This window comes from Scardinius erythrophthalmus (assembly GCF_964197995.2).
Source record: "Scardinius erythrophthalmus genome assembly, chromosome: 7".
Classification (NCBI taxonomy): Eukaryota; Metazoa; Chordata; class Actinopteri; order Cypriniformes; family Leuciscidae; genus Scardinius; species Scardinius erythrophthalmus.
The window spans coordinates 11506529-11532977 of NC_138227.1; the positions used below are offsets into that span (position 1 = coordinate 11506529).

The window sequence follows — 26449 nt, forward strand, 5'->3', positions numbered from 1 at the left end:
GGCCTGTCTTATACAACAGAGTTTTGTTTGCGCACATCTGCTCTGAGGAGATAAAAAATGACATCAAAATATCACAAGAGACCATCTTGAGAATTGCTCAGATGTGTACATTCCAAACGAGAGACTGTTGCTTCAAGGCTAAAAGTAAGGTACGAGAAAAGAAGACATTCACTGGTGTGTTCACCAGAACTATGCCCATCACAGCAGTTAGACACGATAGTTCAAAAACCTGTGGGCTAAAACAAGGAGAGCTGAATACGCCAGAATCCCTTTAAAGCATGATGAAATCAGACTGAAGCTTCCAGGAGTCAGGGTTTTATCAGTCCGCCAGGAAACAAAATTGTGTTCATAAGGTATCAGGTTGATATTACGAACGCTTGTGGGGATGAAATAATCACTGGATTCGACAAAGTTTGCTAGGTCTGAGGCTTCAAAACATTAACATATTCAGTTTGAGGCACTTAGCAAGTAAACTAGAAACTGACTTGTTTTCTGTCAGCAGAAATGTTTGCACACATTATTTGCTGCTTTTGGTGCTCATTTTCTTTACGTTGTTGTTGTTGTTGTTGTTGTACAAAAGCCTTTTCTCCAACAGAATCCCATCTCCCTTCATCAATGTCTGGTCACAAAGGTAGCACATTATCGCGATTTCTTAATATAGCTGATTAAAAGAGCTTACATTAATCAGTTAACACTATGCTAAGATGGCAAGGTGCATATTAATTCCTTAAATTATATATACAGTATATATAGGACCTAAAGTGCACATTAAATGGTAGTAGTACCTGACGTGCAATACCAATCGTAATGATTACAGATTCTCCTAAACCTTCTATTACACTCAACTAATGAACTTTGACAGTTATTTAAAGACGCGTCATTATACTTTATGAATTTAGCAGCAGTTACACGTACATGTAAAGCATATTTAATTTGTAAGATTCAATTGAACTTGAAGGATTGTTTGAGTAGTTTGACATTGATGAGCAGAAATATGGGAATGGTAAACTGGGTGTAATTATTAGAGCACGCTTTGACAGGAGTTGTAAATGGCATGCTGGGTAATGATATACCGCTTGCAAGTGTAACTTGAAGGCATTCCTGGGGTTATTTTCAACATAATGTCTATAGATGGCTTCTATGGAACAATTACCACAGTCAAAAAAATGGAGTCTCCCCCCAGTGTTGTATAAAATAAATGAACATGGTGGGATCATATTTTACAACTAATGATTTAATATCATTGTTAAATAACAAATTACAAAAAATCAATGTTGTGATGCCTAAATTAACTTGTCATTCAAAACAATTGAGCAATTTAGACTCATCTGAAAAACGTGACATTTATGCAAGACTTCAAAAACATACAATTCACTGCAGTTCTCAGCTGAAATGAACACTAGTGGCAGTAAAACACCAATGACTTTTTTTCCTTTCACACAAATTGTGAATGCAGAGACAGATTATAGATTTAAAAAAATAATAATACTTATTTACGCACGGTTCCTTTCACAATTATGACCTCAAACCATTTTTAGCATAGTGCATGATTTGTAAACTAACACATTTTGACATTTCAACACAAAACAAGCTCCATATGTGTGGTTTTTCCTGATCTTGCTCAGTGATTTACCGGCTTCAACATTGCACACTTGTGATGTGAAGCGTTCGGGTCCTGTGAAACATGAATCATGATAAAAGAGCCCAAAGACTTGCAGAAGAAAACAAATGCAGTTTTAGCTCATGTTTGCTTCTGTTAACACTATCAGTATAGTGGTTTTAGTGGTGGTACATTATTTTCAAGCACAATAAAGCATAGCACGACTCACTATAGCAGTGTTGGGAAAAGTTACTTTTAAAAGTAATGCGTTACACTATTGCAATACTCCCAAAAAAGTAACTTTACTTGGTTACTTTTTCTGGAAAGTAATGTGTTGCGTTACTCTTAGCATTGCGTTTTCTCACCTGGGCTGGGCTGGGCTTGCTTGTTTGGTTTTAAGTCACAACAAAAAAAAGTTATATTTTTGGCAAATGTAAAGGCCCCTTCACACCAAAAGTGAAATGAATAAGCCTCAGGCTGAAGGAAATGCACATTCACGCGTGTACATTAGAGGGCGCAGCTCAAATAAACCTCTCAGCTGTGCTGCCATTCTGGATCGCAGAAGAATAGGATGAAGGAAAAGAAAGTTCTGCACTCTTGACATTGGTAAATAAAGTGAGATTAAATACATGAAGTATATTTGTGGGTTTTAACATATTTAATTATTGCAGGTTTGCTTAATATTCTGTTTCGGAAAACTGAATGTGCTTTTAGCACCATTCACTGGACGTCACTTTGAAAGTCAAATACACAAAAAAAGCTTTTTCCAATGAACCTGAGTTTGATATTAGCTTTAAATGCTTCGTATTTAGTCAAAATTCTAGTATACGATTGCAATTTTACTTCTGTAATGTATTCCGAGCTCAACGAGAACAAAATGTACAATGGGACATAAACCATCAGCAACTATTGGTCCAGGTGACTTTCATGGTATGGATAAAAACAGTTTTCCAAAATCTCTTCTTTTCTGTTGCACATACAGTAAGAAAGAAAGTCAAACGATTTTCATTTTCAGGTGAACCGTCAATGTTTAGGGAGGACAGGGAAATGCAAATTCTGATAGAAAATATACAGTTCTGCTTCATGTCCATTGATGTTTTTTGTCTAAACAATATCTTCATCCTTTTTCTCTTTTCTTACTGCCAGGGTGTGTGTTGTGTGTCTCTTTGTTGACACTTCCCTGAACTGTTCCAGTGAAAGGTGGAATCCTAAGCCTTTAAACCAATGCCTTCACAGAAATTCGGCAGAAGCGGCACAGAAAAGTCTGTGGCAATCCAGCCCTGAGATTCTTATTTCCCCTCCGTCTCCTCCTGTCTTCCCGCGCTCAACCCAACTTTCTCAAAGGCGCAGAGACAAGCCTAGATACTAATTACCAAACACTGTCCATCCCATCAAGACAGCCAGACAGAGACTGCATTGTATTTGGTTCTGCTAGTCTTCATTCCAGCGGAGAACTTTGACCGCACAGCTAACAGACGCATAGGAGATACTGAGCGGCTATAATGTTCTAGACTTTTCCGTCCTCTGAGCCCTGCTCCTCTTCCGTTTCCATGGTTTCAGCTCATTGCCACTATAGATAAGTCACTCCACATATTCTTAATTAAGGTCAAGAATATATTTTCATTGCTTGCTGTTTTCAGGGCTAAAACCAGTCATCATTACATAGAACACACTGACACAACTGGAGCGCATGTGCGCAGAACATCTGTCTCTGTGCTGTGTGCATGTGTGAAAGCTATGCATATTTAGTACAAAACTGGGGCTCTCAGTTGATTGAAAGATTTAACTGACAAGTTTTTTTTTTTTTTTTTTGAGGTATTCACTTCATTTTTAATAATATTGATAATATAATATTGTTAATTGTTAGGTTCAAAATTTGTGGCTGGAATATATGCATGTACAGGGGTTAAAGTGGGCCAGAACGGTCCGGAAATGCTTTCCAGCACCTCAGATAAATTAAGAAATGAATAGATCATTCATTAATATCAATGATAGCGCGATGGTAGGCTATTGTTAAAAAAAAAAAAAAAAAAGTCACGTGGACCGTCAAATTACAGCCAGTCTGGCGCTCCTTCTGAAGGAGTCCTTCCGCATCAAATCAAAATAACATCACCCCCTGGCCCCGCCTTCACAAACACGCTTCCCAATGTTATATTCTCAGTCACGGTTTTCCTGTCTGATTTTGATCTACGCTGGTTCACGCATGCAGACCCAGTGATTACAAATGCGTGAAATGCACTCACGCTGGTTGAGCGCGGTAAAGTTAGTTTTAGGTTCGATATTTGCCGGACATTTGTTTTCTCTTGCCACATTTCTATAGGGTCGGCACGCAGTCTTACAAAGATATCGATAGCAGGATTAGTTTTAACATTATGTAACCATTGTATATCGACATGAAATATTTATTCAAAATAACCTACACGTGCGTTAATGCTGCATATTTATAGGCTACCCAAGAATGCTTTGACGCGCTACCACAGGGCATGATGCCCATGATGCCTTAATTTCCACCAACTGTGGAACGGCTGCGGATCCGCTCCAGAACGGCGGCGGAGTCAATAGGTTTCCATTAAAGTCAATGGGTGTTTCTCAATATGCGTTCTTCAGCGATCTTGCGTCCTTGTTTTCTCGTTTTACGTCATTATTAACCGTCGAAGTTCAGACCCAATTCTCAAGAACGCAAGTACAGAGGACGCATGAAAGAACCCGGATGTGTTCTTGATACCGAGGATGCATCGAATGCAGACTTGAGCTAGTACTCGCCTGGTGTCCCAGAAGTCATTGCGGCCGGTTCCGAGTTCGTTCTTCCAAGGAAGCTTGGCAAGACCGGTCTCCACGAGAACAAAAGTCCGTTCTCTGCGTTCTTGGAATTGAGAAACAGTGTGTATTTTCAGCACTTATATCGCGCGATCATACGTGAATTTGCGAGATCTCATGGGTTGTCGTGACTTCAGCTGTCAGTCATGATAGTTCCGCAACAAATCCGGACCTGGTGGGTATTGAAGGATGGCAGAGCCGATCCGTAGCCATTCCGCAGTTGATGGAAATCCACGTCTGCCAATTCCACCAACTGTGGTAAACGTAGACTATAATTTGTATTATTTAAAATTACTTTTAACATTTTAACAGACGATTTTAACAGACGATTTTAAATTCCAAAGCTTGTAGAAGGTTCCTATTGGCAATACGTAGGCTACAGCTTTCCTGGTAGCCTTGAGTAAATGAACTTGTCTAAGAAAATGATTCATAAAACATATAACTATCAGTTGAGCCTATGTTTACTTTCTTCACTGACACAGACGAAAATGAAAAGACTATCAGTCAAAGTTCAACTTTAGGAGGGGAAGAAATAGGGCAGGATAAGAAGACTGAGAGAAAGAGAAAGATGAAGATGAGGAGAGAGCAGGTATTGACAAATAATCGAATGCCCACTGACATGGTTTTAAAGCTATTTCTTATCCATTTTTTAGGCCTTCAAAAGTTTTAAATTGCACATATGTAGGTCAGAGAAATCCAGATGTTCTCGGGGGAACCCCCAAACCCCCCTAATTACCTCACATTTGAATGCCCATGTCTGTGGGGTGTGTGGGGCTGTGGTAATGTGGGCTGGTGTGGCTAAAGTGCCAGGGCTGAATTGTTGCCCCAGTCCGGCCCTGACAGTTGCTGTTCTAGCCAGAGCAAGCGGATGTTGCAGTGGAGTTAAAAGTCGAAGGTGAAGTAGGTTAATGTCAAATTTCCATAATTGTGGTTGTGATTTATTTCTGTTCTAGTTGTCTTCAGCCATTTTTATGTTTGGATTTACATTGTGAAAATATAGAGCAAATAATAATAATAATAATAATCAGACACTATAAGTAAAATATATTGCCACTGTAAATATATTGAAATAAATTTACTTTCAGTTAGACTTATTGTTACAAATATACTTTTTTAAATGTAATTTTAAACCTAAATGTAATTACTCCAAAATATACATTTTACAAAATAAATTTAGCATATATCCAAAATAAGATTTTAAGAATATAGAATTATCTTGCCCCATGAAGTACATTTTGTTAAATATTTCCCCATTAGTTTGAATATTTAAATACATTTCCTTAATACATTTCGATGCCTTTTACAATATATTCTGAATATATTCGCAGCACTTCGAAAGTAAAACAACTTTCCCCACACTTTATGGATGTAATCTTACATGTGCAGAGATATGCATTAACATTTCTATGAATTCACTCATGGGTGATATTTCAATTGTTGCTTAAATGGCAATTCAATTTCACCATACAAAGAATGCAAATTACTTTTAGTAAATGTCCCGTCTGAGTTAGATTTATAAATAAATTAATGTTTATGTAAATTAAAGTAATGTCTTTCTCCATTCACTGATAAAGGGGTGCTGCTCCGTAAGGGACTTGTGGTGTGTGGACATGGAAGCTTGCACTTGTGATAAGTTTTTTTTTATTTATAAATCACACTTAACAGAATAAGGCTGGGTATCTCAAACTACCCCACAATGCAAAACAAACCACAAAGCATTTGTCACAATTCAATATGTTGTGATGTATATTTTCTGCAATTTTGGTATATTTGAATAATGTTAATTTCTCCCTTGTTCTCTTGAGTTTTGACCAGCATTGCATTTCATGTAGCTTCCTTTAATAATTCACCCCAAAAATGACAATTCTTTAATAATTTATTGCTAATAATTTATTAATAATTTATTTATTTTCATGGCCAATATTGTGAGAAAATATATACTACTGGTCAACAGTTTGGGGTCAGTAAGATTTTTTTATGTTTTTGAAAAAAGTCTCTAACGCTCACCAAGACTACAATATTGGGTCAAAAAAAAAAACAGTAAATGCTACAATATCACAATTTAAAATAACTCTTTTCTATTTTAATATATTTTAAAATGTAATTATATTCCTGTGATGCAAAGCTGAATTATTCAGCATCATTGCTCCAGTCTTCAGTGTCCCATGATCCTTCAGAATTTAGTCAAACATGCTGATTTGCTGCTCAAGAAACAGTTATTTTAAATTGTTCAAATCTCTTAAAGGTGCAGTGTGTAAATTTTAGCGGCATCTAGCGGTGAGGTTGTGAATTACAAGCAACAGAAGTTACGGTGGCCGAGAGGAAAAGATGTCGTCGTCTGAGACAGCCGAGATTAGCCAGTTAAGCAACAAGGTTTCTTTACAAACATTATATTTATTTTTATTAACATTAAAATGTAATGTAATGTTATGTAAGGTAACCACTGAAAACAGTTATGAATATTATATTGCATTTCTGTCAACAGATCCTCCAAAATATTACACAATCCAACTTTAATGGAAAATTTTATCAAACTTTGATGTCATAATCTTTTAAACAATTGAGAAGATAGTGATCAAACTACATTTGACAAATGTGTGAAAACAGATGGATTGAAAGGTAATAATTACATATTTCTTAGCCGGCAAGTATTCAGTGAAGTGATTGATGCCTATGAGTGTATGTCAATGTTTTTATGCATGATAACGTGCATAAGGTGAACTACATTAGATTTTTGGGTTATTATAAAATGTGCTGGAGATGTTCAAAATGCTTTTTATGTAGTCCATTATACTCATTTTACGGAATGAAGTTTATTTCGTGGCTTAAATAAATTACATGTCCACCTTTTTACTCTGAGGTGGAAACGGGATGCTATAAATTAGGGATGGAGAGATGAACAGTGAAAAAAAACACCACATCATTATCTAGGAGAACCAGCGGTTGAGATAGTTCAGGTAATTTAGCAGAAAAACTCGATGGCCTAATACATACACAGTGGCTGCATGAGATTAAATCTGTAATCATTTCCGTGTTGGCCAGCACATAGATGGAGAGTCATTAGCCAGCAGGTGCACAGAGTGTTTGTACCATTATCTGACATTACTGTGCCGCATCTCAGCCCTGAATATAACATTCAACAAGCACAGGAAAGGTTCAAGCTAGAGGATCAGAGACCTGACAGCCAAGAGGGGCTAAACCGTTGGTTTCGACAGTCACTCACTCTCTCCAACACTCACACATGCACAGACATGCATTTAATGCAGTCACAATAATTATGCGCGACAGCTGAGCTGCTCCTCTCTGCGAGTGGCTGTTCTGTCATGACCATATTTCATTTCAGTTTATCTCGGGCTTGGCAGAGTTTCCACTCACTCTGCTGAAATGTGTCTTGTGTGCGTGCGTGCTTGTATCCTTAAACGTAATGTTTACTGATACATAGAAATGAGTCGAAACATATATTTCATCTGACAAAACTCACAGCTTGTAGCAAAGTGGAAATTTACAGATTTCTCACAGAGACTCAATGGGTCAAGATGGTATATTAGTTTTAATCTTGGGCTGATTAGTTTTAAATTCAATGCTTTCTCACGACCAATTCGTATGAGTGAGGTCGTACGAGATGTCTATCTATTTCACCTTTTGGACAACAATTATTATACTTAGGAGGTTAATTTTGCTAGCATGCAGTTTGAAGATTTTTTTTTTAAAAACAATGCCTTTATGAAGCTTCTGCGTAGAATGCAAGTGGCTAGTATCCATGCATAATTATAGGATAAAAGTTACATCACCAAATTAAAGGTACACTATACATTTTTGGCCGCATGCATTTTGTGGAAGAACATTGTTTTGGTTGTGCTTTGGTTCTGCGTGACTGTGCGGATGAATATGGTTCATTCTCATAACTAAAAAAAGAGAGATTATCCTACTGTTCCTAAAACATTCACTGCTAGGCTTAGGAGATATAACCAGTTTAGATGGAAAGGATCTCAAGCTGACTAGCTGAAGACATTACTTTACCCATGCATTAATAGACACGGTACAGTACTTCCAAAAAACGAATTCAACAACAACAATAATGTGATGACCCTTCACTATAGATAATTCTTTACAATCAACTCTGTTAGAGAGCTACATATGACAATTAATCTGTTCAACAAAATACCTTACTCACCTGTTGGGTAATAAAAACACCATCTTCGCATCGCTTTTACAACATTTCAAATCCTTCAGTTCTCATTCCCGAAAAGTCAAGCTAATGTTGATTCTTGTTTTATTACGAGCTCCGTCGCAAGAAGGACACTTATTTTAATTTTAATGTCATATTTGATTCAAATTTTAACTGTAGGGTGTTATTCAATATTACATTTAAAGTTAATGTAAATTATAACTTCATCGCTACACTTGTATTTACAAATATATAAATGCATGACATACCAGTTTTAAGAGAAATTATAGAGAAAAGTATATTGTGTTTCCATAAATTTTGTCAGTACATTCACCAATAAACTTTTTTTTATCTGTTTCAAAGAAAATTATTTCAAAGTAATCTTGAAATTACGTTAAGATGAGGGGAAAATCTGCTGGCAAGATGAACTTCTATGAAATATACGTTTGAAATCATAACTACATGACTTGAGAAAACAGCGAGAAAAGGGACTGTGGCATTATGGGTGTTGAAATTCCCCTAGCTTGACTAAATATGTCAGCTTAGGGTAACTGATTATCATGGTAACTGTAGGGGATGCACGACAGAATGTTAGCTTAGATGGCTAATCATAAATTAATATAGTTTGTGGCTTCAGTTATGCCATGTGATATGTGGTACAAATGCAGCATTTGAAAATGTCAAGTGTGTATGTGTGTGTGTTAGGGGCCGTTCAAACGCATGAAAGGCGTCTCCTTCTTTCCAAAGCGCTCCCGTCCCGTCTGATCATTGCTATGCAACCATGAACCGCTCACGACTGAGCTTTCAGTGTTGTAATGGAAAGGGTGAAGCTGATTGGTTGGTTCTTGTCACATGACCTTGGATTTCTGACCTTGCGGCATTCTGAAAAGTTGAGCTTTTTTCATCTCGCTGCGGCTGGAAAAAGCGAGTGCGTCGCGAGCCGCGACCGCATCGCTTCTATTCATTCGATTCACATGACGTCACTGTAGCTTTGCGCCGCCATCTTTGCGACCGCGCCGGTCTCAGTAATGCCTGCAATATGTTGTGCAGTTGGCTGCAACAACAGCCGAAAGAGGAACCCTGAACTGGTATTTTATTCTATATCAAAAGAAGAGAGAAGAGAGAATCATTTATTTAAAAGACTTGAAGTCTCATGTTGGTTTGTGGTTAATTATATTTCCATTATACTCTCAGTGGCCAACATTATCGACACATATCGACAGATAATGTTTTGTCTTCATTTTATTGTTGGATCTGTTTAAATGCACTTTATCATGGTAAGTTAGTAAGATTTGGGGTTGTTTTGAATATAACTGTCTGTCTGTCTGTTAGTTAATACCTACCTAAATCTAATAAATATTTTTCTGAAGTTCATAAAGATATTGTCTTCGTCACATGCGCTTCAGATGTTATTTTGTGTAAGTAACGTTAAAGGGATAATGTGTAGCTTTTTAGGTATTTTATTATCTAAAATCAATATTTTTATTCATAAATATGCCCTCAATGGTGTACAAATACCTATGCCAATGATCAGACTAATCCTCGTAAACGAAGAATTTATTATCTTTATATACATGGGACGGGTAGGTCCCATGTAGCTCCGCCATCTTGAAAAACTATAATAGCAGAGAGGGACAAAAAGTACTAGGCCAACGCGTTTCCACAACACGTTTTCATTCAGAACCAGCGTCACGTGACTGAAGCCAGCAGAAGCGGAGGCGCAGAGCAGTGAGAGGCGTCACTGCCCCGGCAAGTTTAAAAGGATGCACACTGTACGGTTATTTATACACCGTTCATTCATACATATGCTGAGTCACAGGATAAGGAGTCCTCGTCGTCGAAAATAGTCCAAAAAGTCCAAAATAGACCGTAAAAGGAAACGTGACTGGAGATTACAAAAACAAGGGTTAATGTGGGGATATCTAATGCAGGAGAAAGCTTTCAAAAGAGACGCTGAATTTGCCTGCTTTCTTCTTTTAGACAGGTAAGTCAATGTTACGGTCTTAATTACAAGCTTTTTTTCATTGCTTGGTTGTGTACTTTATTATATAGACAGTAGAACATTTATAGTTAAAAGTTAAACAGGCTCTTTGATGAATAGCAGCTACTGAGTAAAGTAACATTAGAGAAGGCTCTGATGATGATGATATCTAACAATGCACGTACTTCAAAAAATAAAACGAGTAAAGAAGGCATTACTACTAATTACCATAGTTAATGTTTTTCATAGTCAGTAATTGATAACTGTAACATTCTTTTTTTCGTTGTTTCAAGTTTCAGTTTGTTTTAAATAACAAACCTGTTCACCCGAAGAAAAACTCGAAGGGCTATTATAAGACATCCTGTCATAGCTTTTTGGTACACAACGGCTACCGTAGATGCAACGCGCATTTGAAAAAGTGAGGCGCTGGAGAGCATTATTCGTTTGAATGCAAAATACAATTTCACCACTAGATGGGAGAAATTCCTACACACAGTCCCTTTAACGTTAGCTCTGCAGACGATGCATAATCTATAATCTAAGGACTAGTTCTTCCAAAAATGATAATTCTGCCGTCATTTACTCACCTTCATGTGCAAATCCTTAAGTTTACTTTCAGTGGAAGACAAAGGGACATTTTTGAATATGTAGTCTAATGGAGACTCTTCTTGTCGATGTAATGAAAATGAATGAGTAACAATAGCCTGGGGGCTGTCACGCAAAAAATAATAATAATAAAAGACAAAAAAAAACATCACAAAAGTATCATAAAAGTGATCTAATACGACTCGTCCGTTATATTAATATCGTTATTTATACATATGGTAGCTTTATGTGACGAACAAACTGCAATTTAAGTCGTTATATTATAATCACTGAGCTTACCTCTTGATAGCTTTTAATCGCAGCCGAATCATTCAAAAAGATTCGACTCGAAAGATTCTTTCATTTCGATATTTGTGTGTATTAAACCTTCTGTCTGTAATTGAACATCTGTTCTTTCGGACAGATATGGCAGTCTTTTATGATATTCGGCTGATGTCTCATGAACGCGCGCCATGAAGCTCTATGACTTAAGTATTTCTATATCATGAAAGGCCAATTGGGGCAAGCCTGGGGCAGATAATAATGGACTAAAGAAAACTGGGGGTAAAAAATAAGGATCGGAGCCTAAAATAGAAATTTTCTCCAGGTATCTCTGTCTCTCTCTCTAATTCAAATGGGCAGTTTGGGCGGCCATACCGGGCGAGTCGGTCGCAAATATGGCGGCGTTCTATTTGTAGTGACGTAGGTGGCATCTATGAATTATGAGCACGCTTGCCGCGCAAAAGACGATATGTGAACGGCCCCTAACAGTATCTTCAGAACATATATTTATATATATGTGCTCTTCTACCCACATTCTGTCAGATTAATTATACTAAGACAGTCTAAAGCTTTACATCAAGGCCACAGATAATAAGTTGGAAAAATGCTGTATAATTAAACACCTATGCAGTGATGTTACAGAGAATATGTCAAGAGTTTTGTATAAACATATTCCTTAAAGATGACTAAAGACCAAATTAAACAAACGTGTGATATAAAGGCGATGAGTGGGAGAAATGAAAGTTTGAAGCAACACCAAGTAGAAACTTCATTAGAAACTTCTGGTTATATCAGTCTTAGAGCTTTTGCTGTTCATGATTTTAACTGGAGGCTGATATCTGCCCATCTCTAAATAAACTGCTATTTTTAGGACTATCTGCCCATCTGTCACTGAAAGTGCTGCAGGCGTCTTCTTACCAATTACTTTTCATTTGGTTGTCATCCTCAAAACTTGTTTCTCATTCACACCTCTTTCCCTGGTTTTCAGATCCCCCCTACTTAAACACTTAATCATTGAGATAGTTACATTGTATATGTTTCTTTCTGATGTGGTGCGAAATCTCCAGTGAATGGCACTAAAAAGTGTGTTCAATTTGATCGTAAATATAGATGAACGTGAATCTGGCAATGTTTTATTACGTTGGTTGTTGGATGTAGCACGGTAGTTCGGAAATGAAATGTCCGGTGAAAGACGATGAAAGGGTTATCCTCTATTGCGTTTGAGTACCACCTACACTAAACCCAACCAACAGTGTGTGAAATAGCAAGCATAAGATTTGATGAAGCAGCCATGCCATTTTAGCTTGCTTCTGCAAGTCTGAGCTCTTTTATCGCAACTCGTGTTTCACATCGCAAGAGCAATACTGCACCAGGTGGGTTACCGAGCAAGTTTACTACATCTGAAAAGGAAAACATATGGAGCTGATTATGTGTTGTAAACGTAAAAATGTATTAGTTAACAAATCATGCAGTCTTTATTAAATGATAATCTGCCAGGTAAAGATCCTTTGTGTAAAAAAGGAATACAAAATTGTTGTTGGTGTTTTAGCGCCTCTAGTGTTTTCAGCAGGAAACTGCAGTGAATTGTATGTACGTTTTAGGAGTTTTGCAAAAATGTAGGTAGAGGCACGTTTTCCAGTGAGCCTACTTAGAAAAAATGTATAGCAATCAATTGATATATATAAATATACAGCCCGGTCTCACCCCAAAACGTCACATACTGACGCGTCTTGACCATACGGCAACATACGACGAAAAGGGTACCCCTAAAACGTCCATATGAGACGAAGACATAAGCGCACCAGCAGCGCCTCTTAGCGGTACCCTAACGCATACCTAAACCTACCCATAACCCGAATCGTCACATATGGACGTTTTAGGGGTACCCTTTTCGTCGTATGTTGCCGTATGGTCAAGACGCGTCAGTATGTGACGTTTGGGGGTGAGACTGTGTTAAAATATATCCCTTTTATTGACTGTAAAATAAAGTAACTGTGGCAAATGAGTGTATGCCACATTGTATTTCTATTGCCACACCGTTGCAAAAAGTCCTTTTCTTTCATCACTGGATTTTTCCCCTCAGTTTTTGCCCCATCGCCAGCGCTCCCACAAGCCATTACAGCTCTCGCTGTAAATTATTATCGTTTTATGGTCATTTCATCAACAAATCTTCAGTCTCAGTCACTCAGGCCTTCACCCACCTTGCTATCAGTATGCAGTTCTCGTTCCAAGCGTTGATCCTCCTTTACGAGGTCATGGAGTTGATGTGTTTTTATCCTGTCCCCCACACACACAAACTCAGCATGTATCTCTCCTCACTTCCCTCGCCAAACCTCCACACCACCTTCAGTTGCAAATCTGTCCGTATTCAGCCTCGCTTCCCCCGCCTTACTTACCCGTGGGAACCTTTTTAAAGATTAAATCAATATCAGGACATAAACATGAATCAATTCAGGTTTGCGCCTTTTCTCTCACTCACTTTGTAGAAAGTTGGGTACACACGTGTAACGTGTCACTTACAAGTGAAGCAGAGGACGATCGGCCTCTGAATCATGTATGGTGTGGCGGTAAAATGATGCTGATATTGACATTTCTCTCTTTAATAATCCAGTTTAAACTAAAGTAACACTTTTGCTACACTTTTTCTCAAACAGGTTTCCTGAACACTCCTCCCTTCCTGCTATTGGTCTAATAAATACATAGCCACGCCCCGAACTCACACCATTGGTAGAGCCACTGTTGCCGTGCTGGACTTGGCAGATTCTACAACAAACCTTCAAATGTTTTGAAAACACCGAGCCACAATGTTTTAACAGACCAATGACTTACATAAAGTTGACACTACCAAGTTTTTATAGGAGAAATTTGAACATAAAATCAAATTTAAACACTATCTTTTCATCACTGATAGCTCCTGCATTGTTTCTCTGTTTCTCTGTTATGAAGTCGTTTACATCCACCAAGCAGATGTACTGCCATAGGCCCCCTCCTTCTCTGATTAGATTAAATTGTCTCCTCAAATGAATTAAGGACAGAAATCAATTATTGCGTGTCTCCATGCCTGTATCACAGCAATACCCACTTATTAAATAGCCCTCGCCTTTGCCTGTTTAATCTTTGATTACGCTTTCAATTTGAGTTGCTGTTATCTCCATCTGCCACCATTATGTTGCCTCACCGGCATCATTGAGATGTAGTGCCACACGCTTTTGATTACTCTCATCATGTATCTTTGCTTTGATTGCTGTTTTGACAAAATAGATACTATCTTTTTATAGTCTCTTACTACAAGTATTTAAATCGGCTCTCTAAGTGACTGACAGACACAATGTTTTTGCTCCTATTTTGAGGTCTTGCACACACACACACACACACACACTTACACTTTGAGTTGTTATTTTTTTTCTACCCCAAATCCTGGGTTGAGCCTTTTGGGTAAATTTTTGGGGGTTATTTTTTCAGTGTTTGGGTAGTTTTTGTGTTACCCTGCTCCTGGGTCAGACGTAATAACCCAGGCGTTGAATTATTTATCACAGGCTTTTTGCAACCTCTTCAGGAGAGACCAGTGCAGCTCCGTTTAATTGGTGCATGTCTTCAGTAAAATAGGGGTTTATGTCCATTTTATTTGAACTATAAATACGTCACTGTTCTGTATATTGTTTAATTTTATGAAAAGCAACATACAGGGGCGCAATGTGAGTCACGAGTGTTGCGTTAGTCTTTTCGTGTGATGGAAATGCCTTATGCCTTGCATAAAAATGTATGATTTTATTAAAAAAAAGATACAGAATATAAATACTTAGAAAGTTAAAATATGTTCTCAGAACTGTACAATGATTTTTTATGGACAGGTTATGGAGTCAATCACAGCATATTTCAGCTATGAGTAAAACGCAGGGTGGCATCTGAAGTTAGAAGTTCCCCTGCCAAACATGATACAAGTGCCGCATGAGATACTAACCAATGAGGACCGTTGTGGGCGGGGCGACACGTTCAGCCCCGCCCCAGGTGAAGCCCCGCCCTGATCTGCAGGTTCCAGCACGGTGTACTTGACGAGATCCAGCACCGTTACGGTGGAAACGGGACAACAGCGACTGGTCGATTACACTTGAATTATTCCTAAATGTTTCATTTTTACTTCTAATATTTGTTTAACGAGCTTAAATGTAGGCAATATGTATTCAAAACTATATAAAGTATGCTATACTGTAAAATTTTATTTAAAAAAAAAGGAATTATCATGCAAACCAGTGGTTTAGAGGATTTAAATTAATCCGTAAACATTAATTAATTCATGTAAGAAGTAAAAAATAAAAAACAAAGAAAAAGGCTAGTACTATAGAAAAAAATCAATCAACCCAGTATAGGTTCAATCAACCTATTATGCTGGCTTAAATAAACAACCCAATTTCCTGGGTAAAATTAACCCAACATGTGTTCTGTCCTATATTTACCCAGCCCTTGTGTTGAAAAAACCCCACATTGGGTTGTTTTTAACACAGGTTTTTTAGAGTGTATAATATATAAAACCTACAGAAATTGATAATGCTAATAATCAACTACATATTTAATATCTTAGTCTGGTTTTTGTGCTGTGCATGTAAAATGTTTTTTGTCAGTGACACCACTTTGCAGTAAAACTTGAAATAGAGTGTTTGCATATCCCTGTCAAATGTAGAATGGAAGGAAAAGGAAGGGCAATCATTTTGATCACTGCTATGTTCTTTGTTGGACGATGGAATTCTTTGTTGCGATAAAATTAATGAAAAATGGTGCCTTGCATAACATTTTTACAGGAGAAAGTAATCAAAATAGTTTGTTGCAGGCCTATTTCATATTATTAGACTCGCTTTGCATCACAATAACAAGTGAATCACTGATATATAGCTGGTAAAAACAGCACGGATGGCTATTCCTTCAATTCATGGCGAGAAATTCAAGGCCACAGAAAGAAAAAGCAGAGCTGCTCGGTATTGCAGAGTAAATGAGATTCATTGTGTGGTTCTCATCCGCAGGCAGTGTGAGGACATTCTTCTAAGAGTAGAGATGGTGAGGGGACTCTGTTTAAAGGTCAGACAACAGATGAGATGAAGACTCTGCTTCATTCTCAGCCAAAATTCAAAAAGACTCTAAACAACTCCAAAGTGTCCCGCAGACGCAACTGTAGTTCCGCATTGTTTTCAACTCAAAGGTTACATTTTAATCTTGCAGTGTGGCTTTATTTCTTACTTTAAACCTTTTCCTTTTTTACTCTAAAATGGAAACGAGCTTCCATAGAACCTCTCAAGGACTTTACAATACAATTTCAACGTGACTTACATGCAACATGAAGTAATTGACCTTTGAGATATTAGATTGTTAACTTTCAACTGAAAGAGTTTAGAGTTTCTCATTAGCACTATTTTTGAGTGCTAAAGACAGAAAAGCCATTAACTTGTCAACCTTTTTAGTGTTTTCAAACAGCGATGACGTTTTTTTGTGGGCAGAGCCTGGTGACAGAAAATGACAGTTCTGCTGTAGCAATCTGTGGAAGCCACAGAATAAAATAATGAAAGGTAAATTTTGAGTTTATATCTCACTTTATATTTGACTTTGTTTCTCGCAAATTGAATCGTGAGATACTCATTATTCTATTATAATCTTTTTTCCCTCAGAATTGTGATATAAACTCACAATTGCGAGTTATAGTCTAATCTTCAAATGCAAGTAAAAGAGTCAAGAATTTATAAAAATGTTATAGGCTATGTTTTAAAAGTTATGTAAAATGTTTTAGGTTTAAATATTATTTCATGCTGTAACATGTTATGTATGTGTGTACCCTATGAACTGCATATGTGAATATTACGTAGACTTACTGTTTACATCAAATTCATGCTATAATAGTAGACTAATCATAGCAGGTTTCATCAGTCCAGTCTGTGACTTGCAACATAAACATCTGCGTTTAGCTTCAAAGGGTGTCTTCAACATAAGAATTCTATAAAAATGAATTATTTTCTGACATACAAAGGCACAACAAAAAATTGTATCTTATTCTGTGGATTTTGCCCATTGTCCTCCATTGTGCATGCAGCTGCAAGTGACGTAACTGTCTACTCCAAATTGGTTTGTGATTTCTTTGTTTTCCTCAAAGTGTCAAACCTAAAAAGATATTCTTTATAAAAGTTAAGGTCCAGCCACACCTTCATAAAACGCTTCGTTCAAACAGGCCCCCACAAATCTACGTCAGATTTGCGCAAAACTTTTGCGATTTTTTTCTAAATGTCGACAAAAAACTATTGCGAAATGACGGCATTTCCATTAACCGATGTTTTGCGACTAAAACTTTTTTCCTGTCGCGATAAGTAAAATCATTAAAAAAAACATGGCAACGGGGTTGGTAGGTTTATGTACTATATCCCAGCCACTGCACTAGCCATTATTATTAATCTAAGCAGATGTATGTGTGTTTTCCAAGCATTAATGGTAAGGAACGACCCTTATCATACTTGTGAGCGGCACATATGAGGTGTCTCTCCCTCATATCTGCTTCGAGGTCTTGATTGTGGCATTTCTTTGAGGTTTAGAATCCATTATTCCTGTAATTCTTTTGTCTTATATGAATTTAATAAAGAACTCTGTCTCGTATTCTGTCCAAACACACCGCGTCGTCTCAGGTGATCTGTAAATGCGCAAAAACTGTTTCCATTGCAGTTTTGCGAAATATTTCTTTTTCGAATTGCCTGAAAAACCACCTCATGCGAGCGTAAAAACGTTTTTGCGATAAATGGGAGTTTTTGCGAAATTTACGTGTTTCCATTGGGCGTATTTTCAATTCGCAATTTCAATTTGCACAATTTGAAGGGTAATGGAAACGTGGCTACTGTGTGGGGGCAGAGTTTCATAACACCGTGCAAATGTATACGCAAAGAAAGAAGGCGTAACTTTTATTCTCGCTGTATTATTGTTGCCGCCAGCGCCGCATAAGTCATTATAATCAGTAATTATGTCTGATATAACCAATCTGATACAATCTGGTCCAGTCGCACTACGAAGCTGATCGATCAGCTTGGTCATCTGCATTTTCCGGTTCAGATTCTGGCTCGAATTGATAATATGGTAAGGGGCGTAACATTTCCGTCACACGTTTAAGGTTTTTGGGCCAATCACAATGCATTGGATAGCTGGCCAATCAGAGCACACTGCACTTTTCAGAACGATGAGCTTTGTAAAAATCGATGCGTTTCAGAAAGGCGGGGCACAGAGGAGCAACAATAATGTACGTATGTGTAAAATAATGATTTTTTTTTTAACCTAATACCGCGTTAACACATTGCATTAAACCAATTTTTCCGTCAGTGGTGGGGCTTCGTAGCTCTGCATTTCTCTGTCGGTGGGGAGGATGAGGGAGCGTGTCCCCCCGACAGCGCCGAAAGGGTCCCCTGTCTGACCAGGGCCCATATAATCATCCTCTTCCCCTCTTTAAGGCACCCCTGACTGGGACATATTCACAAAGACATCTATAATTTAATTAGTAATAAGGCTTTGCCGCAAAGATAACAAAAGGAAATGGCAGTGTCAATGAGAAGACAACAGAGTTTGCTGATCATTTTGTTGTGGCACTAACAGAAATGCAGGGGTGACAATCAGGTCATTTTAGTGAGTGAAGCTTTTGGTAAACAACTAGCCTAATTAAATCATCTGCATTTTTTGCACATCTTGTTATCAAGCTGTGACTCTTTTAGCAGCAGCTGCTTTTATGTTACTTTCCTCTTTAAGAAACCTCTCCTATTAGTTAGCCAGTTATTAGATGATACTTAATAAATCAAACAGTAGAGTAAATAAAAGAGTCGGAAAGTTTTAGATGCATGTCTAGTGATCAATACTCAACCACTTCCAGAAACTTTCCCTTTATCTCCACTTAGAGATAAAGAATAGAGAGCAGACGTAAAATGAAATGCCCAAAATTCAAATATAATCTTTATCTCCGCTTCTGTCTGTTCTGTGGCCAATGGATCGCCAACAGAAGCTAATTATCATGTCTGTTTGCCCAAAGGTAGGTGATCTTATTAATTGTGCTTGTCACTGCACCATTTATCAGTAGAGTTATTATGGTCTTCTCAAGCGAAGAATATCTGTCCTTTCATTACTGAAGTCTTTCATAGGCGCAGTACTTTAATTGCACTTACAACTGAATCTGCTCAGAGCAACCTCATTACAGCCTACAGAAACAAACATGCCATTACGACATCTGTCATGTCGCGCTATAATGGTCGCAGTTAGGACCAGACAAACCGAATGACTCTACAATCTAGATTAATCAGTATCATTGAGCCAAAAAGCATGAACTCGCACGGAATCTGCATCCAACACATTTGTACCCGGACATGTGCAATTACATAAACGTAATGAAGTAATTCACCTTCCCTGAAGGCTTTACAACAGCCTACGTGACGGTCCTCTGGGCAACGGCCAATCTCAGTCTAATCATTTTACTAAAAACACAATTTCTTTCTTGCAGGGAGTTACAGGTTTAATCCACAGTTAATGAAAGCGACCTAACATTCTGGTATTAGGCTAAAGGCAAAGATTTTGCTAGTATAAAGAGATTTATTCTAAAAACCTTCTAAAACCATTCAATATTATTATTTGAGAAACTGACACAACTTACCCCAAAGCATCTGGCCAGTGCTGTCAGTGTTAATTAAAACTATTTTAAAATATATATTTTTTTGAATGAATAAATGTTAAAAAATGCCTTGGCGACTACTAAGTACTAAAATTACTAAAAATATGCATAAATTAAAACTAAATAGAAACATTTAAACAAAAAGGAATAAAACTGGCAAAACATAACAAATTACTCAAACCAAAACTGAAAAGCTCATTCAAAATATGAATAAATATAGTCTATAAACAATGAAATAACACTGCATCTGTCACACTGTCTGGAAAATGCTTCATTTAATCATTCATGGCTGATTTTTAGCCAAAAAATTATTTGCATGGTTTTATAAATCGGCAGTGCATCAACATGCGTGGTATATATTTTTAGACCTCAATGAATTTATGCTCGGGCATAAAAGTCAGTGGGCGGCACATCTTACCCCACTCCTATCCCCTTCTGATTTTTGTATCCACATTAATATGAATGTTTTTAATGCACAAAGCATTTTCTTTTAACAGGCTTCAACCGGAGATGATGATGCTTCTAAAAATACAGCAATAAATACAAAAGACTCTTCCTTGTTTAAGACAATAAAACACTGGCTGTCATCCAGGCTGTTTTTCGATGTCTCTTTAATATCATACTCCCACCCCCCCCCCGCCCCCCCCACCCCCCTCATAGCGCTTCTGTGACTCATCTGTACAGATGTAGATCTGTCAGCCAGCACAAAGCATAGAGGCTTGGCTTCTCTCTGCACACAGCCTGCTTTCCTTTACTGGATTACTGATATGCGGCGGTACACAGCGTAGCTCCATGGCCGGCACTCAGCGGCTTAGAGCCCATTCTGCTAGGATAAGCTAACCCTCCATGGCGAGGAGAGAGCATAAAGCATTCTCCCCGTCACACCTCACGTCAAAACGCTGTGATGCGCTAACGCTGCACTTCAGCTGCCGACACACACTACCTTAAACGCTCAGCTGACACAGGATCTATCCGCACGTTTAGCTGGGCCCTGGGGCAACTGAGCCACAAGATGTTTCGGGGGCTTTTTTACTCCCTTAGGCCCAATTTGTATGGCACATTCACAGAAAGCCAGCTACAAATGTCTTTTTTTGTGAATTGTTAACTGGTGGGAAAGAACCTGCTCTAATGGGAATATGACGGTAGAGGAACAACGAGGTGCTGTGAAGACCTGACCTAAATGTCTGGTCACAGATGTAATTGGAGACCTCAAGTTTTATATAGCTATTAAGACACCATGCAGCAGTGTTTTGATCTGTGATGTGCGAGATTCGTGGAGAAGTGAAAGGGACTGCAAATATCAAGTGCGCTTTAACGCCTCGGATGAAATATAAGAGCAATGACAACGTGGTGAGCTTTGCGGACCTGTGGTGTAGCGGTAAGTGACACATTCATTCCATTAAGTCATGGTGCTCATGTGGGAGATGCAGGATTGATTCTGACAACTAACTCTCAATGACTTCTTGACCCCTCTCTTCTCATCTAGCAATGAAAAATTAAAGATTAATCATTTCCATAATGCTGTTAAATTCATCCCTTTATGGGAGTGGGGCTCAACAAAGGGGCCACAACGTGACTTAAATGATTAAAATAAGGAGGGAAAAAACTTTCAAAAAGTCATGAACTTACATTATTCCTATTTTAATGAATCCCTCGGAAACAACTGTTATTTTTTTATTTAAGAACCAGGGTTTGCATTGTTTTGGAGAACCAATACACCAAATATAACCAAAATATAAGTGGATGATATACACAAAATATTAATTTAAAAGTCATGGAAATGTCTATAGTGAATAAATATTTCTCTAGTTAATCCAATTTCCAAATTGCATTTCCACCTTTTTTTTTTTTTTTTTTTTTTACACAGAAACTTCTGGAATACTTAGAAGCCCATTTCTGATAGATCAATCAATCAACCAATCAATAAACCAATCAATCAACCAATTAATAAACCAATCATAAATAAATAAATTATCATTCTTTGGTAAATCAGAATTATGAGATAAAATAAAATTGAAAAAAGTCAAAATTATGAGATAAAAAGTTTCATTTATTAAATTTAAAAACATTTTTGTCATAAAATAATTTTGCATAATTATAATAGTTTTTTTCATCTCAGTTTTGATTTGTGTGATAATTTCAACTCTCTCATAATTACGACTTAGTATATCATAATTTAGACTTTATTGACATAACTAGATTTACCAAAGTATGTTTTTTTGTGTGTGTGGTGGAAATGAGCTTCAACAGGAATGACAAAATTAATAATTAATTCATAATTTTCTGCTGACTGCAAGTTTTCGTAACAAAGAAGTTTGAAAACAAGCAGCTTTGTCATTATTACAGATGAAGTACCAGGGAAAAAAAAAGAAAAAAGTTATTTAAAAAAATATATAATATAGCAATATAAGACACATATTGTGATTCAGTCATTCAAAACCTGTGTCATCAATCTTTCATGCAATTCTTTTTGGAGATCAAAACATTACATAATAGGATATATTCCTTGGTGATCAGTACTGGTTTAATCTGAGGATTTCTCTTACTGATGGCCTTTTCTCATTGTTCTATGTAGCAAGAAAGCGGACAAAAACCTCATCAGAGAACACTGGCTCTGTCTTGAACATCCCTGCATGAATGTGACCCTTCAGCCGCAGTTTATCTATCACTTCTTATCAAGTCTTATAAGGAAATCATTCCATCAAACTGATAAATCAGCTGAGTGAGTAACTCCACGCAAAAATATTCATCTAAGCACTGTCTGTTCTTCTCTGAAAGCACTCAGACTCTGTGAGACTGAGCTACATTGCTTCACATTTTAAGAAGGGATAAGAATCAAGCTGGTGAACAGAAAACTGACAGCTTATGGCAGGGATTCTTGGGATGTAAATTATTAAAAAGCTTTTCAGAGTTACCATTTTGGATGTTTCACACATTAAACTGGAAAGGTTCTGGAATAGTCTTTAACTTCGCAAGTCAAGCAAGGAGCAAATCGACTTTATATAACCAACATAAGCATTAAAGAGCTACTTAACAGTCGTACGCGAACCCCAAGAGACTAAGAAATAAAACCAACTCAGTTCTCTAAATAAAAAAATAAAAAATCTTAATTGCTTGAAATGTATTATTATTATCATCACTAAACCATATGTTATAATACAGTGCTCATAAAATGTAGTTTTCACATGGGGCCTGTCATTTACTGCATGCGTTTGCACCTTTAGTCAGGTGTTTTTTTCTTGCACTTGTGTATGATGTGTATGATAACACAATATTTAAACAATTTCAGCCAATTATAAATAAGCCTCAAGGATGAAATCACTATTTTACTAGAGGTACAAATTTGAAACAATATTAAGGATTTATAGGACCAAAAAAAAAAAACATCAGGTTTTTGATTTGTGATCATGTTATTGGGAGTTAAACTACAGACCTGGAATCATCAGAAATCAGCAAATCCTCAAGCATCCACACAAGATTTTTACGTTTAAACTATATAAATATCATATCATGTGACCTTTTCCTCACACCTGACATATTTATGACCATTAGCGAGGGAATGCCATGGTGGTCACCGTGATTTTGCCAAGTCATGGAACAACAGTACTGTCTGAGAATTTAGTCCTAAAGTCAGAGGGAAATGATAGGTGAATAACACTGATGTATAAGTACATAACCCTGGTTGTAAGCCTAAACTTGACATAAACTGTAACCTTGAACCCTCAAATCTGATTGGTTGATTGGAATGTTGTTCCGGGATCATCAAAAGTGTGTGTGTGTGTGTGTGTGTGTGTGTGTGTGTGTGTGTGTGTGTGTGTGTGTGTGTGTGTGTGTGTGTGTGTGTGTGTGTGTGTGTGTGTGTGTGTGTGTGTGTGGCTAAAACACTGTCTTAATTTTAGAGTTTTATATATTATATAATATATTTATATATATATTTATATATTTTATCTGTTTCTAATTTTATATTAATTTTAGATTCATAAATGCAATTAAATGGGAGCGAGTCATGATGGGAGATGTCATAATAATTATTTTCGACAAATAAATCTGATTACCACAATAAATTAATTAACAAAAAAAAGTGTGTGTCCATGATTTCAACCTACTGTTACAATATTACAATCGCCACGTTAGAGTAGTTTGTAACATCAGTACTTTATATACTAGACACTACTTTACACAATTTATGAATAAACTGTAGATTACAAATTGCTGATTTGTAGCAGACAAATATGAAAATATTCTATCAAAATTTGAAACATATAGTGCAACACACACACACATACACACACACACACACACACACACACACACACACACACACACACACACACACACACACACACACATAATGTAAAACAAAATCTGTAACAACACTTTGCCAGTGCATGGTGTACAACACTGCGACATATCTACTGTATTAATAATCAATATTAATAGTGTAACCTAGCCTAATATTGACTCTCTAGGCAGACATATATTATGGACTCTCTCTGAGTCGATAAAGGTCCAGCAGCTGTGAGTCATGTTCTTGCAGTGACAGATAACCTAGTCAATGGTTATTATTTCCATTATTTATTCATGCATCCTTTTGCGGAACTTATAGAAAAAGAAAACACGATGGTGTGTAAGTGTTGACAGAGCACTGTGAGACTGTGTGACCCGTGGGGCGCGGCTGTGCGCGATCAGCCTGCGGGATTCGGAGAGTCAAAGTGGGACAGCAGTGCGCACCTGCTCGCTGCATTCTGTCCGCAAGAGATCCAGAACATCTGTCCGTTCTGAAATGTTCCTGGTGGCTATATATAAATATATACACACACTATGTATTCTTGCTATATAACAACAGTTATCGCTACTGTAAATAAATGCACAAGCCATAGCCTATCTTCAGTCTGTACTTGCACAGTGCGCGACTCGGAAAGAAAATCTTATGCTACGACGACCCCAAGATGTAGAATCTTGCAAATACCCGAGTGAGATGCGTTTTAAACGCGTGTATGTCCAACTTAAACCAGTGCTGGCCAACTAATAGTACAAAACTGTAGGGCTTGCATTAAGCATCCATTAAGTTCAACTTGTTTTGCACATCAAATCACACCCTGAACACCGAGCAAGCCTACGCGTAACTGCGATTACATTGCAGATATCAGAATGAAGCATATGGATCGATTTAGAACAAGGAGGTCGTTATTGAATCAGTGTTGACAAAGTTCAAAAATTGATAAACACAAACAACAAGACGCATCAAATCACACACACTGATCAGCAAGCAATAAATTGTTGCGTATGCGAACCATATTAATCAATTTGGAGCGCGGACACATGCCCACCGAATCATTCTGTGTCTAAAGTTGCTCATTTGATAGATGATGGCACACAAACATCACTGAATTAACTACAGACAACTTCCCACGCAGCTGATCCCGCGTGTAAAAGAATGTGCACTGAACTCAAATCTGCACTGTCATCATCATGCCACAAAACACACGTAGTGTATCTGACTTTTCCAAACGCACGGGCTACTTCTGAAATATTATCCCTGGTGCAGTTGAGGTCTTGAGATAATGTGTGCTTAAATCACACTGGCATTTCTGTTCTCCCAGCCAACTCCCACCACACCCAGAGGGCATCACACTACTGTGCCCACACACATCCCAGGGTTCTTACCTTTAATGAAAATCCCACAGAAGCTGTAGAGCACAAAAAACAAGTGCTGTTGGAGCATCATATTCTTGTGGCGATGCTTGCGTCCGTGTTCTCCCTGCACTGATGCTGATGCTGCTTATCCAGGTGGATGGTGCGCTCTCAGTCGCATGGATGGCGCAAACCCGAATCTCCTGTCCCGATCCGGAGGATAGGTTGCGTGCAGCAGTTACTGTACCCGGGGCTGGATGAAGATGCTGCCCGCACTGAAAATGCTGAGAAAGTGGTACTTCAGCCCCTGCCTGAGTCTCTGCCTCTCCAGAGCGCCGCAGCAGACGCGGGTCCCGCCCACTCTAGATTGACACATGGAGACGCCTTAACGATAGTACACAGACCAGCGTGAATGCGCAATTGATCGCGCTGATTGATCACACTGATAACTTTCTGGTGCGCTTTTGGTTATACTTTAGAGACCAGCGTTAATGTTATTGTCCGACAATAATTAGGCTCCTTTAATCACGATAACATGTAATTGCAAGCAGTCCCTCTGATAAATTACGGTGCATGTTGTTTATTGGGGGACAGCACGGGAGTGTTGTAACACAAGGTGAGTTGTAACACCCTACCAATTTGGAATGAGATACAGAGGACAGAACTGGAATGATCAGAATCAGCATATCTCGTTTAATGTGATTGCTAACTTCC

The 26449-nt window shown here is 37.8% G+C and overlaps 1 protein-coding gene across 1 annotated transcript in view; it reads right to left on the reverse strand.

Moving 5' to 3' along the window:
- Window positions 1-25829, reverse strand: part of cadm2b (cell adhesion molecule 2b) — a gene marked incomplete at its 5' end in the record, with an annotated part of 235263 nt that extends 209434 nt beyond the window's left edge. Inside the window, one exon of the mRNA XM_081370346.1 lies at window positions 25769-25829. Within this exon, the coding sequence (XP_081226472.1) occupies window positions 25769-25829 (61 nt within the window). The remainder of the gene's footprint in view (window positions 1-25768) is intronic.
- Window positions 25830-26449: the final 620 nt, after the last annotated feature.